Source organism: Tupaia chinensis, unplaced genomic scaffold (genome assembly GCF_000334495.1).
Source record: "Tupaia chinensis unplaced genomic scaffold, TupChi_1.0 Scaffold000028_1, whole genome shotgun sequence".
In the NCBI taxonomy this organism is placed as follows: domain Eukaryota; kingdom Metazoa; phylum Chordata; class Mammalia; order Scandentia; family Tupaiidae; genus Tupaia; species Tupaia belangeri.
Window position 1 is genome coordinate 4,480,404 of NW_006159458.1, and position 12,196 is coordinate 4,492,599.

The following is a 12,196-nucleotide window of genomic DNA, read 5'->3' on the forward strand; positions in this document are numbered from 1 at the left end:
ACCTGTTCCTTACTTTTTTTTAATATAAAAAATGTAAAAATCCTTATCTGTTAAACCTGCATCAAACACTTCCTGCCCAAGGCTACCACATTTGATAGTCCTTTCTTAGTTCTCTTTTTCCATGATCTGTCTCTGGCTCTGAAAATTCTGTTATTAACTAGAATCAGTTCAACCTATTTGTGTTGGTGGACTCCCCACATTTTCCCAGGAGTCTCTTTGGCATGTTTTCCCTCTAGACTTTAAGCTCTTCCAAGTAGGACTTAGATCCTTGGCACCCTTTTAGTGTGCTTGACGTCTTCCTCAATACCTGGTTTAATAACTGTTTAGTGAACTTAACTGAACATAGCGGCCATGGAACATGTATCCTGTCCTTAAGGGTCATAAAGGCCTAGCAGAGGGGCGGGGGGAATGGGAGAGGGAGAGAAAATGAGAGAGAAAGAGAGAGGTTGGTTGACTGATTTAGAATTTGACTGGGGAACCAGGAAAAGCGTATTAAAAAGGAGGTTTATGACCCATCCCTGGTGGAGGGGCTTCTAAGCAGCAGGCTGGAAGCACATGGAAGAAAGGCCTGATTTTGATTCCTGGTCCAACCTAAAGGCTGGGTGTGCTACACCTGCAATTCCAGCCACTGTGGATGACGAGGTAGGAGGATCAGGAGCTGGAGGCTGGCCTGAGCAACAGTGTAAGACCCAGTCTGAAAGAGTGGGCATTGGTGGTACATGAATAGGGCCAGAGACAGAGGGAAAGGTGTGATGCAGGTGGCATAGATAGTGAGAGAAGGTTAGGTTGTACTGTGACAGTGTTCCTAAAACTTAGGTGACCTAATTGCTCACTGTCTAAACGAGACTTTTGAGAATGTAGGGATACTGCTAATAATTATGCTGAGACAAAGTTCAGAGGAGGCCTAGTTCAGGCTATCTGGGAAGGAAGGTAATATGTAAAACACCATTCCTCGGATCTGTAGTATGGCCAGGCTTTTCCTTCTCTGATCTCTGTTGATTTAGCCCTCAGTCATTTCCTAATTATGTTAACGGGGCTGTAATTTGTTTCCCCAGCCCCTAAGTAGTGCGTTTCCACGTGGCATCTAGCAGAGCCAGGAACCTGTTGTGTGCTTAGTTTCTGTCCATCCATCAGTTAATGAGGACAACAATACAAATGTAAGCAAGCACAAGCACCAAGGAGGAAAATCCTCAGTATCCAGGTGCTATTGCCAGGCTGTCTCCTATAGCCCAGCTCCAGGACTCATTGTGGTGTAGCTGGGAGCAACACTCTTGTAGCTGAGATCACAGCCTTTCTGTGTAGAGATGAGGGTTGCTACTCCAGTATTCTCCTCCCAGAGCCAAATACAGCTCTGCAAAGTGCTTAGTTAAAGGGTACCATCTTTACCTTGTCATCCAGACCCACGCCATACCTCTACCTGGAATTTTTAGAGAGCAATTGTGGGTAGTCAAATTTTGTTTCCAAAAACTGCTTGGGGATTTGACTGACATTGATGAATGGAAATGCATTCCTTTCCTTAGTCTCAAGTCTGCTGACCATGTAGGTAACTGAAGAGTTAAGAGTTCACGGATAGGGGCCAGCAAGAGCACTGGACTCCTATTTGTCTGACTACGGTTCAAGTCCTGGACCTGGTGGTTTGTTTTCTCACTGTCTCTGATGATCCTTGCAAATTAAAATAATAATAATAATAATAATAAAAATAACGAATAACTCTTAAAAAAAGAGAATTCACAGATAACATGTCTAACGTTCATTTGAAAGGTTGATAGTTACATTATTCTTGGTGTTGTGTAGCGAATTACATCTTTAAATACTATGCTAATAAGAGAAAAAAAACTTTGTTTCTTGTAAATACTATGCTAATAAGAGAAAAAAACTTTTTTTGTTACAGTTTATCCTGAGTGTCAGACTAGATTATAGGATCTCATACATGCTGTCAATATACAAGAAGGAGTTTGGAGAGAACAGTGAAAATGCTGAGTCTGCCGGCGGCCCTCCAGATACTTTACTGCCATCAGGTATCTCTTTGTGACGACATTCACTCTTTGCATTTTGTTTCTCTGAAGACTTGCAACTGCCTTTATATTTTAAAAGATTATAGTATTTCTATGATCTAAAGATGTCAGTGTAATCTCTTCTGATGACTAAAAAAAACCCACAACGGACAGAGCATTCGGTAACTGTCTAACAGGTAAAAGGGCAGGGAGGGTGTTTGCTATTACACGGTTTTACAAGGCTATGAATGCTTTTTCTTTTGTAATCGTCACGACTCTGAGGTAGAGGGGCCGTCGTGCCATTTTACAGGTGAGAAAGCCAAAGTCATAGGGGTTACTTACTGAAGGTTATGAAAGTCGTGGGAACAGTTCCCTCTGAGGTCTCTTGGAATCTCAATTCTGAATTTTTAAGCAGTACACTGTTTTGGTGACAGTCTAAAAGAACTTTTTCGACCTGGATCAAAAAGCAGTGTGAAATGCAGCTATCATACAGAAGGCTGCTCTGTAGGGGGCACCATTGCTGGTTAGGGAACAAAGATGTACATTCCTAGAGGCACAAAGGTAGTCATTGCTTTCAGGGTGTGTGTGTGTGTGTGTGTGCGCGCGCGTGTGCGTGTGGGTGTTTAACTTTGTGGGAAAAGCAAGAACTGTATTTCAGTTTTTATGTTTAAAATGTACAAGAAAGAAGCCACTCTATCTCTGAGTGTCAGAGCATACCACTGAAAGAACACAAAAATGATTGTTAAAAATTTTGTGAACTTTATGAAAAAGGGGAATGTTAAGTCACCATTTTTCCAGATAGATTAGGCCAGTCATAGCAGGCTGGAAACTACCTGTACTAAAGACTTAGCTATGATAGTTGACGGGACTCATTTTCTGACTATAGTATCTGTACAAAGACACGAGACTTCCTTGATCCTGCAATTGCGGTGACGGTGTTAGGAACTCTCTTTCTCTTTGACTGTCGGTTTGGTAGAAGTGATTCAGTGATTGCAAGTGTACTTAAAATGGATACTAGACCAAATGTGCCTCTGTCCAAATCGTTAGTACCTTCCCAAAGGCAGCATGCTCCTACAGAAGTTCAGCTCGCCCAAAGGAGAAATCACTCGGGCACATTCGTAGCAGTGTTGTTTTCCTGTTTCCCAGAAGTATAGAACCCTAAAGGGTTATTTCCAGGAATGATAGGGCAGAACCAGAAAGTCTTGCTGGTGGTTGCAATGACAGTAGCATAAAAATTATTGGCTCCCAGAAACCAGACTTCTGGAAACATGAGCTCTAAGTGTCAGTAAAATACCAGAGGGAAAGTCTAGGGCACCCCAGAAAACCCTTTCTCTCTGAGTTACTCAGTTGCTTTCATTGTATCTGTAAGGGATATTTTTCCTGGGGAGAATTTTTTTTTTCTTCTAATTTCTTGCTCTATTTTCTTTTTATGGTTTGGAGACGAGACGTAAATTCTATATTTATCTTTTAAACATGTTATGGTGGTGAACACTGAAAAATAATGGTTGATTCTCATAGAACAAAAATCATCCTGATCCTGAAGAAAAATAGATGAAATTTTATTTTATTTTAATTTTTTGTCAGCATTTCTAAATGACAGTTTAACATATGTAAAGCAGAACATAATTAGTATTACACACGTGTTAATGTACATAATGACTATTTATCCTCATTATGACCATTATTAAAAATATTTCCATAGTGTCAATTATAAAAAAAGAATGTGCCTTATCATCACTAATATTTCACACTTTTTAAAGTTAATTTTTTAACTTTAAATATTTGGATGGAATTTTAGAAGTAGTCAACTTAGGTAAAAACAAAACAAAACAGAACGCTACATTGTTAGGAAAGACCATATAGTAATAAGGCTCACTATATGTATAGTTCGATTCTTTAAAAAATTATTCTTATGTGTCATCATTCATTTAAAATATATGTATATGTGTGTGCACATATGTTTGATATTGCGCGTGTGTGTGTATAAAATACAGATTAGAGACTCATTTTCAAATGGTACTTTCTAATCTTTTAAGTTATCCTTAACTACAGCAATACATTAATTTGAATCAGTTTACATTAAAAAATGTAAAACTCATTGAATTATTGATACCTAAGTGGAACTATGTTGTGATTTTTAAAAAACTGTTAATTGAGTGTTGGTGGCATAAAGAAATGAAACAAAAATATTTTCAGGTAAGCTAATACTGATAATGAATACCGTGGCTCCCTACTTTAAAATAAGATAAAGGCATTGTCTTCACAGCTATTGTTCCTGACATAGATGAAATTGCAGCTCAGGCGGAAACCATGTTTGCTGGAAGGTATGAGCCCATCTTTGTATCTTCTTGTGAATAAGATTTTTGCTTAGAATTTAATTGATACTCTCTTTTTGTTCACCTCTCTGTATCTATTTATTTTTAGACCCTCTATTGTTGCTATCATAATTTCAGCTAGAAATGAAGCTGCTGATTTACCAGAGAGGAGAAATTGTAGCTTTTCTTTAGGTCAAGTTAAAAAAAAATAAAAAAAAGACAAGAGAGATATCAGTGTATTGAACTTTTCCCTGAATTCTTTGCTTTTCTTTCCTCAAATAATGACAACATGGGAATGCCCTTTAACGCCCCTGGTATAAATATCACTGCATCTTGTAATACAGTGCTTTCTGGAATTTTGGCTATTGAGGCAAGAAAGTAACTCTTATAATGTTCTCATTAACTGTATATGTAGGAAATATAAGCTATATGTAGGAAATATAAGATATTTTCTGCCATTTGGAAATATCCATGATTAGGACCATGTATATTTTTGCTGTTAGAAACCCTGCCATTTCTTGTTTTTGTTTTTTTTTTTTCTTTTAACATTTTTGCCTTTGGGTGCATGCTCACTAGAAAGAGAGACAGAGGAAAGGAAAGTGAGAAATCACCCCCTCCCCTGGGGTGGGGTGGGGGATGGCCATGCCACAATCCCTTCTCTATTGTCCTCCTGTGATTTTGGGCATGCACACACACCAGTCTGGTGTGATTTTCAAGCTGCAGGATCTGGGACGTGAACTGCAGCCTTTAGGTTGAACTGGAAATTGAACCTGGGCCTCCCATGTGGTCCCAGCCTTTGGAGCACAGTGTCTTAACAGCACATGAAACCATAGCTGAGCTGAAACACAAGTTTTGCTTTGTGATTATTTCCTTGTCAGTTACATGAAGAAAGAAAAAGTAAAATTTCTTCATTTTTACTTCCTAATATGGAAAAACAAGTGCTATAACTCTGAGAACATATACATAATGTTTTTAAATTTTTTTAAGAGAGATTTTTGCTATAGGGTGCATATGTACGCCACAGAGACAAAGAGAGATAGAAAGTGAGAAATCACTCCTCAAAGGGGATGGCCACACCACAATCCCTTCTCCTTTGTTCTCCTCTTGGGATTTTGGGCACACATGCACATGCTCCTGGCGTAAGTTTTAAGCCTCTGGAGCTGGGACTTGAACCGCCATAGACTATGTGGGAGTCCAGTGATGTAACCATTATGCCATCTGCTGGTCCCCATATACTAACGTGAATCACAAATGTAAATGTAATATAAATATGTAAGTTACTGTAGAATTTATTTTTGGTTTTATAGAAAGGAGAAAAATCCAGTTCAACTTGATGATGAAGGAGGCAGGACGTTTTTGCGGGTCCTCATTCATCTGATCATGCACGACTACCCTCCTTTGCTATCTGGAGCCCTGCAGCTACTGTTCAAGCACTTCAGCCAGAGGGCGGAAGTTTTACAGGCATTTAAACAGGTAAGATTGAGTAGCCCTCAGTGGCTCCAGAGCAAGAGCCCTGGAAATGTTTATAACATCTAGACTAACTTGATGGTGGTTGTGTTAATGAACTTTTGTAGCCAAACTTCTCTATGCCCAGACATGGTCTATTTGAGAAAGAGTTCCCCGCAAGTGATTTCCAGTTAATATCTTTAATGTAAGTGACAGACACTAGCTTTAGAAGAGCACGGGGTGGGGACAGATAATAACATCTTAGGAATTTTGTTGCCATTGCTCTTATTTTGAGCCCAAATTTTACTGTTAAATTTGGGTAGGGCAAGCAGTAGCCCTGGAATAAATATTTTGTGATTGAAAAATGAATAAATTCACAAGAAGGGAACAGTTATGGGTCTAATATTTTTTTCTTTGTAGTCTTTGAATAAACATCAGTCTCGAGGTTATTCACTGGAAATACCTATGTGCTTCCATATGTCTCACTAGTGTCTATTTTTGTAAATAGAATGTGTTAACGAATGAATTCTTTATATATGACCATTCTTTTTACATGAGTGGTCATATAAGTACATATAATTAGTCATATTCGTGTATATATCATATACATGAATTATAATAAACTAAAAGTTCATGTGTCTTCATAAAGTTTAGATGGTATTTTTCAGTATTTTCTTCCATTACATTTATGTTTTTCTTCTCAAACAGGTAAGATGAGCCTCAGAAAATTAACTTCAGTAGTCAAATTAGGGTACCTTTTATCTCAAATTACTCTTTAACACTTTGAACAGTTTAGTTAGGACTTACTTAATTTTTATTTTTTTTTTGTGGTTTTTGCTATAGGGTGCTCGTGTTCCCCAGAGAGAGACAGAGAGAGTGAATGAGAAATCGTCCCCCAAGTTGAATGACCATGCCACAATCCTGTCTGCTTTACTCTCTTGAGATTTTGGGTGTGGAGACACATGCGCCCAGCATAAGATTTTTTTTTTAAGAGAGATTTTTTTTTTCTATAGGGCGTATGCACTTGCTGGAGAGAGATAGAGAAGCAGAGAGACAGAAAGCAAGGAATCACCCCCCAAGGGGGATGACCATGCTGCAATCCCTTCTCCTCCACTCTCCTCTCAGGATCTTGGGCATGCATGCACATGCGCCCGGCATGAATTATGTATTGGTTAGAGTTCACAGATAGTTCCAGGTAAGTTTTCATGACCAAAATACGTATAAAATATTGACAAATGTTCTAGAAATATTAAGTTTTAACAAAGAGATGAATACGTTTTTAAAGATTTGGGATGTTAAACATAAAGGACATAGGAACAAGGGATGTTACATGATATATTGAGGGTTGGAATTCTTCTGTTTTCAGGTGCAGTTACTGGTGTCTAATCAAGATGTAGATAACTACAAGCAGATCAAGGCTGATCTAGACCAGCTTCGACTGACAGTAGAAAAATCCGAGTTATGGGTTGAGAAGAGCAGCAGCTATGAGAATGGAGAAATGAGTGAAAATCAAGTAAAAGGTGGTGAAGAGCCAATTGAGGTTAGTTTTCAAGATCTATTTTGAAAGAATCCAAACAGTATCTTTTGAGTCAAATATGTGGCAGTGTACTGTACAATCGGAGTTGTTCACAGGGAAAAAATCTGTTCTGAGCAATAGTACATCAACATTACCTACCACATCAGTTAACTCCATCAACCTACACTTTGGTTTTTGTCATTTGCTGCCATTTCTAACTTCATTTGTCTAGTTTTTTACTCTTCCTCCTTTTACCATTAATCCCCTAATCCAAGAATCAGGACATTACGAGAGAGTGGAAAGCAGAAGAAAGGGATGAACCATAAGCTGAAACTTATGGAAAGGGGTACTTTAGCTCCTTAGGAGCTGTGTGTCTGTCCAGCATGTTTTCAGGACATCCCAGGGAATCAGAACCCGTGGTTACCATGTGAGTTCCAGTCTTGCAAGGCATTTGTGTTACCGCGGTGCCACAGCAATTGTGTTGAGAAATGGATAGATAGATAGATAGTGTGTGTGCTCACCAGAGAGAGATACAGAGAGAGAGGGAAAGTGAGAAGTCACCTCCTGGGGAGATGGCCACATCACAGTCCCTTTTCCTTCATTCTCCTCTTGAGATTTTGGGCACACACACACACACACACACACCTGGCCTCATTTTCACGCCTCTGGGTCTGGGACTGGACCATGCAGTCAGGTATGTGGGATCCAGCTGCCTCGCCCTGAGAAGTGAATTTTTGTTGTTACTTTTCACTATGGATATTTGCCAAACTGTAAATCATCCCTTTTATCATGGTATATCTTTATATAATATATTAAAAAAATCTAAATAGAAGGACAATATGCTTTATTACCAACAAAGAAATACTAAAAGTCTGTGTTTGATCAGAAGAATTACGTTTAAGAGGGGGTTTTGAGATTTCTGTTGTATTGATTTTAGTTTTTAGTGTTGTTCTCACATTTCACTAAATCCATATGATCACTTTTTTTAAAAAAAAAAAAGCAGTGTTTTAATGGTAATGCTTAGATAAAAGCAGTACCAACATCATAAGAGATAGCACATAATGTTTCTTAAATACCTTACTAGTGTCTTATTTAGTTGTTGTTTAATCTGAGGGATATAAACTATTGGGTCATCAGAACAGTCATGACGTATTTTCTGTGCAAAAATGCATCACGCCTTTTCCAACGACTCAATATTTAGATGAATTTAACCTCTCCAACTTTTTGTTTTGAGTACCCAAAATATTTAGGAATGAAGAGTGATGATAGAGCAGGAGATAATTAGGCCAATCAAAGTGGTGAAAAGTTTTAAGGGGAAGTTGCACTGGTGGGCTATGAAATATTTTGTACTGTGCTTACCTCAGGACTACACCACCTACTGTCCCCCCCCCCCAATTCATTTTAAAAAAACTAGTATGGCCTTAAACCTTAGGAAAATGCATTATATCTTTATAAAAATGCAAAAATGGGTCAGCTGGTGGCGTGGTGGTTAAGTGGCTGGATTCCCACATAACCGACCGTGGTTCAAGTCCTCAACCAGGGACCTGCAAATCACATCAGGCACATATGTATGCATGCCTAAAATCCCAAGAGGAGAAGGAACTGTGGCATGGCCATCCCCCCTTGGGGGGCGATTTCTCACTTTCGCTCTCTCTTTTTCCAGTGAGAGTATGCACCCTATGGCAAAAACTTAAAAGTAAAGCTTGCAAAAGATAAAAAACAAAACAAAACAAACAAACAAAACTCTTCGAGTACAGGTGAGATGTTCCATGAAGACTACAGTTAAAATTTCCTCTCACATGGGACCAGCAGTTAGCGTAATGGCTAAGTCGCTGGACTCTCATGTAGTCGACCACGGTTTGAGTCTCCTACCTGGTGGCTTAAACTCACGCCGGGCGCGTGTGTGTGTGTGCCCAAGATCCCAAGAGGAGAATGGAGGAGAAGGGATTGCGGCGTGGCCATCCCCTCTGGGGGGTGATTTCTCGCTTTCTGTCTCTCTGTCTCTCTCTGTCTGTCTGCCGAGCGCATGCGCCCTATAGCAAAAACCTCTCAAAAAAAAAAATTTCCTCTCACAGAGAGAAAGTAGAAGAAAGAGCCTCTATCATAGAGGGGTCCTTCTGGAAGTTTAGTAAGCCATCTGTATTTATGTACGAAACAAGATTAACAGAAGACATCCTAAAGATAAAATTGTACTGCATGTGGGTTACATAACAATTTTTCTAGAGGTTGCCAATGACTATAAGGTCAATGAAGCTGATATTCATTTATACATTTGTTGAATTCGTGATTTATCAGTTCAAAAATGTTAATAATTTTAGGTATTTCAAGGAGGAAGTGATTTAATACAAGGAATTAAACTTTTGGAAAGTCTCAAGGAGTGTAATTTGGAAAGTGTCACTGCGCTGTTGACTTTAAGGTCAAACAATTACATCAGTGACCTGGGGTCAAGAGGCTGCTCTGGCTGTTGCCACCACCATATAGTCGCACTTTATTTCTTTTTATTTTTCTTTTGGAGAGGTTTTTGCTGTAGGGCGCATGCGCTCGCCCAAAAGACAGAGAGAGACAGAGAGACAGTAAGTAAGAAATCACCCCCCATGGGGGATGGCCACGCCGCAATCCCTTCTCCTCCATTCTCCTCTCGGCATCTTGGGCACGCACGCACATGTGCCTGGTGTGAGTTTTAAGCCACCAGGTCCAGGACTCAAACCGTAGTTGACTACATGGGAGTTCCGCGACATAGCCATACGCTAACTGCTGGTCCCTAGATTCGCACTTTAAAAGCACATGGCAAGATGGTGCAATACCAAGTTTGCCAGAAACACGCATCTCTATTGAGATTTTCTTTTGGCCCTCGCAGTTCTAGGAAGATGCCCTTTACTTCCTTCTGGCTTCCAATTTCCACGCTAGTCATCTCCTTAGCAGAAGCTGAATTAAATTTAGAACTTTAGCCTCAGGGCATTTAGGAAACCAGCTTTTTGATACATGTGAACCTCAAGAGATGGAAGTGCAGGCTGAATGTCAGTTAGTGTTAATAATTACGCAGTTTAGAGAAAACAATGCGTAGGTGATTAGCAGACTTTGGAATCAGACACCCCAGAATTTGCCACTTAGTGTTTGTGTACAATAGCTTTGAGCAACTTTGAAACTCCATTTATTTGTATGTTAGAGCTCGTTAGCATATGTATTACTACTATATTGCTATGTAGTGTCTATCTCTTAGTTTCCTTTCTGTATCTTCCATGCCTATGACTTTGTGCTGTATGTTGAATAATTTCTTTAGACTTATCTGACTTTCCCTTCAGGTATGTCTTCTGTAAATTCCTCTACCAGTTGCTTTTGTTTTTTCTGTTTTGTTTTATTTCATTTTCTTAATTTGCTATTGGATGCATGCACTCAACAGAAACAGAGAGAGATGAAGTGATAAAGCACCTCCCCAGGGAGACGGCCACACTACAATTCCTTCTCCATTCTCCACTTGGAATTTTGGGCATGCACGCACACACGCCCTGTGTGTTTCTCAAACTGCTGGGTCTGGGACTCAAATCACACCATTAGCCATGTGAGATTCAGCCTCCTTAACCATCATGCTGTTGGTTGACCTACCAGTTTTATGTGATTGATTAAGACAGAGATTTTTGCTATAAGGTACATGTGTTTGCTGGAGAGACACACAAAGCGAGAAATCACTCCCCAGGGGGAATGGCCACGCTTCAGTCCCTTCTCTTTCAGTCTCCTTTCAGGATTTTGGGCACACACTTACACATGCTTGGTGTGAGTTTTAAGTCTCCGGGTCCAGGACTCAAATCACCATTGACTACACGGGAGTCCAGTACATAACTATTATGCCATCTGTTAGTCTCACCAGTTGTTTTTCTAACTTCAGCCATTGTCCTTTTTATAGCTGAAAGTTGATGTGTGTGTGTGTGTGTGTGTGTGTGTGTGTGATTGCATTTGGCTGTTTTATAGTCTGTAAGAAATACTTCCAGTATCTGAAGTACTTGGGAGTTTCTTACAGTTCTTACTCATATTGCTCCTTTTGTTACAGTTTTGGTCATGTTTGGTTATGAGCTCATGTTTGTTTTTGAATATACTTCATCTTTAGAGCATTATTAGATTTAGAGAAAAATTATGCAGGAAGTACAGACAGGCCCTATGTATTCCTTTTTTTCCCTTCTCTTTCCCTCTGTTATCTAGGATTAGTGTAGTAGGCATCTTTGTTATAATTGATGAGCCAATATTGATACACTGTTATTAGTTCCAGTTCACAGTTTATTAGGGTTGACTTTTTTTGTTGTATCGTTTTATGGGTTTTGACAAAGACACCATGTTGTGTATCCACTTTTACAGCATCATTACAGGGTAGTTTCTTGTATGGGCTATCAGTAATCCCATGTGCTTCACCTATTCATCTCTCTCGCCCTGAGCCCCAGGGCCCCTGCCAGCCACTGCCTCTATATTCTTCTTTCCCGTAATGTCATATAGTTAAATCATACAGTATGTGGCTTTCCCACGTTGGCTTCTTCCACTTTAGCAATACGCATTTAAATTTCTATCATGTCCTCTTGAAGCTTGACAGTTCATTTCTTTTTATCGCCGAATAATAGCTGATTGTATGATCGTACTAGTTCGTTTATCCATTCTCCTATTAAAGGACATCTCCATAGCTTCCAATTTTTGGAGTTGCCAGCAAAGCTGCTATAAACATTTGCCTCAGTCCTGGTGGTTGAAATAGGGAATGTTCTCCTCCTGAGAGCACTTGCGATTGCTTTATCCTGTTGCCAGGGGGCACTGCTAGCCTGAGACCCTGCAGCTGTCTTCTGGATCATCTCCCTTCTGGAGCTTTAGGTTTAGCATCCCAAGCTTGGCGTTTGCTCATAGCTTAGTCTCTGAATTGCAGAGGTATTATTGGCAATTTGCCTTCAAGG

General features: G+C 39.6%; 1 protein-coding gene across 1 annotated transcript in view; it reads left to right on the forward strand.

Annotated features, from left to right (window-relative positions):
* The window catches only part of ITPR2 (inositol 1,4,5-trisphosphate receptor type 2), a gene marked incomplete in the record, with an annotated part of 493,922 nt that overhangs the window by 170,500 nt on the left and 311,226 nt on the right, over positions 1 to 12,196 (forward strand). The window contains 4 exon segments of the mRNA XM_006140313.2: positions 1,892 to 2,018; positions 4,261 to 4,318; positions 5,617 to 5,782; positions 7,122 to 7,295. Of these exon segments, the coding sequence (XP_006140375.2) occupies positions 1,892 to 2,018; positions 4,261 to 4,318; positions 5,617 to 5,782; positions 7,122 to 7,295 (525 nt within the window).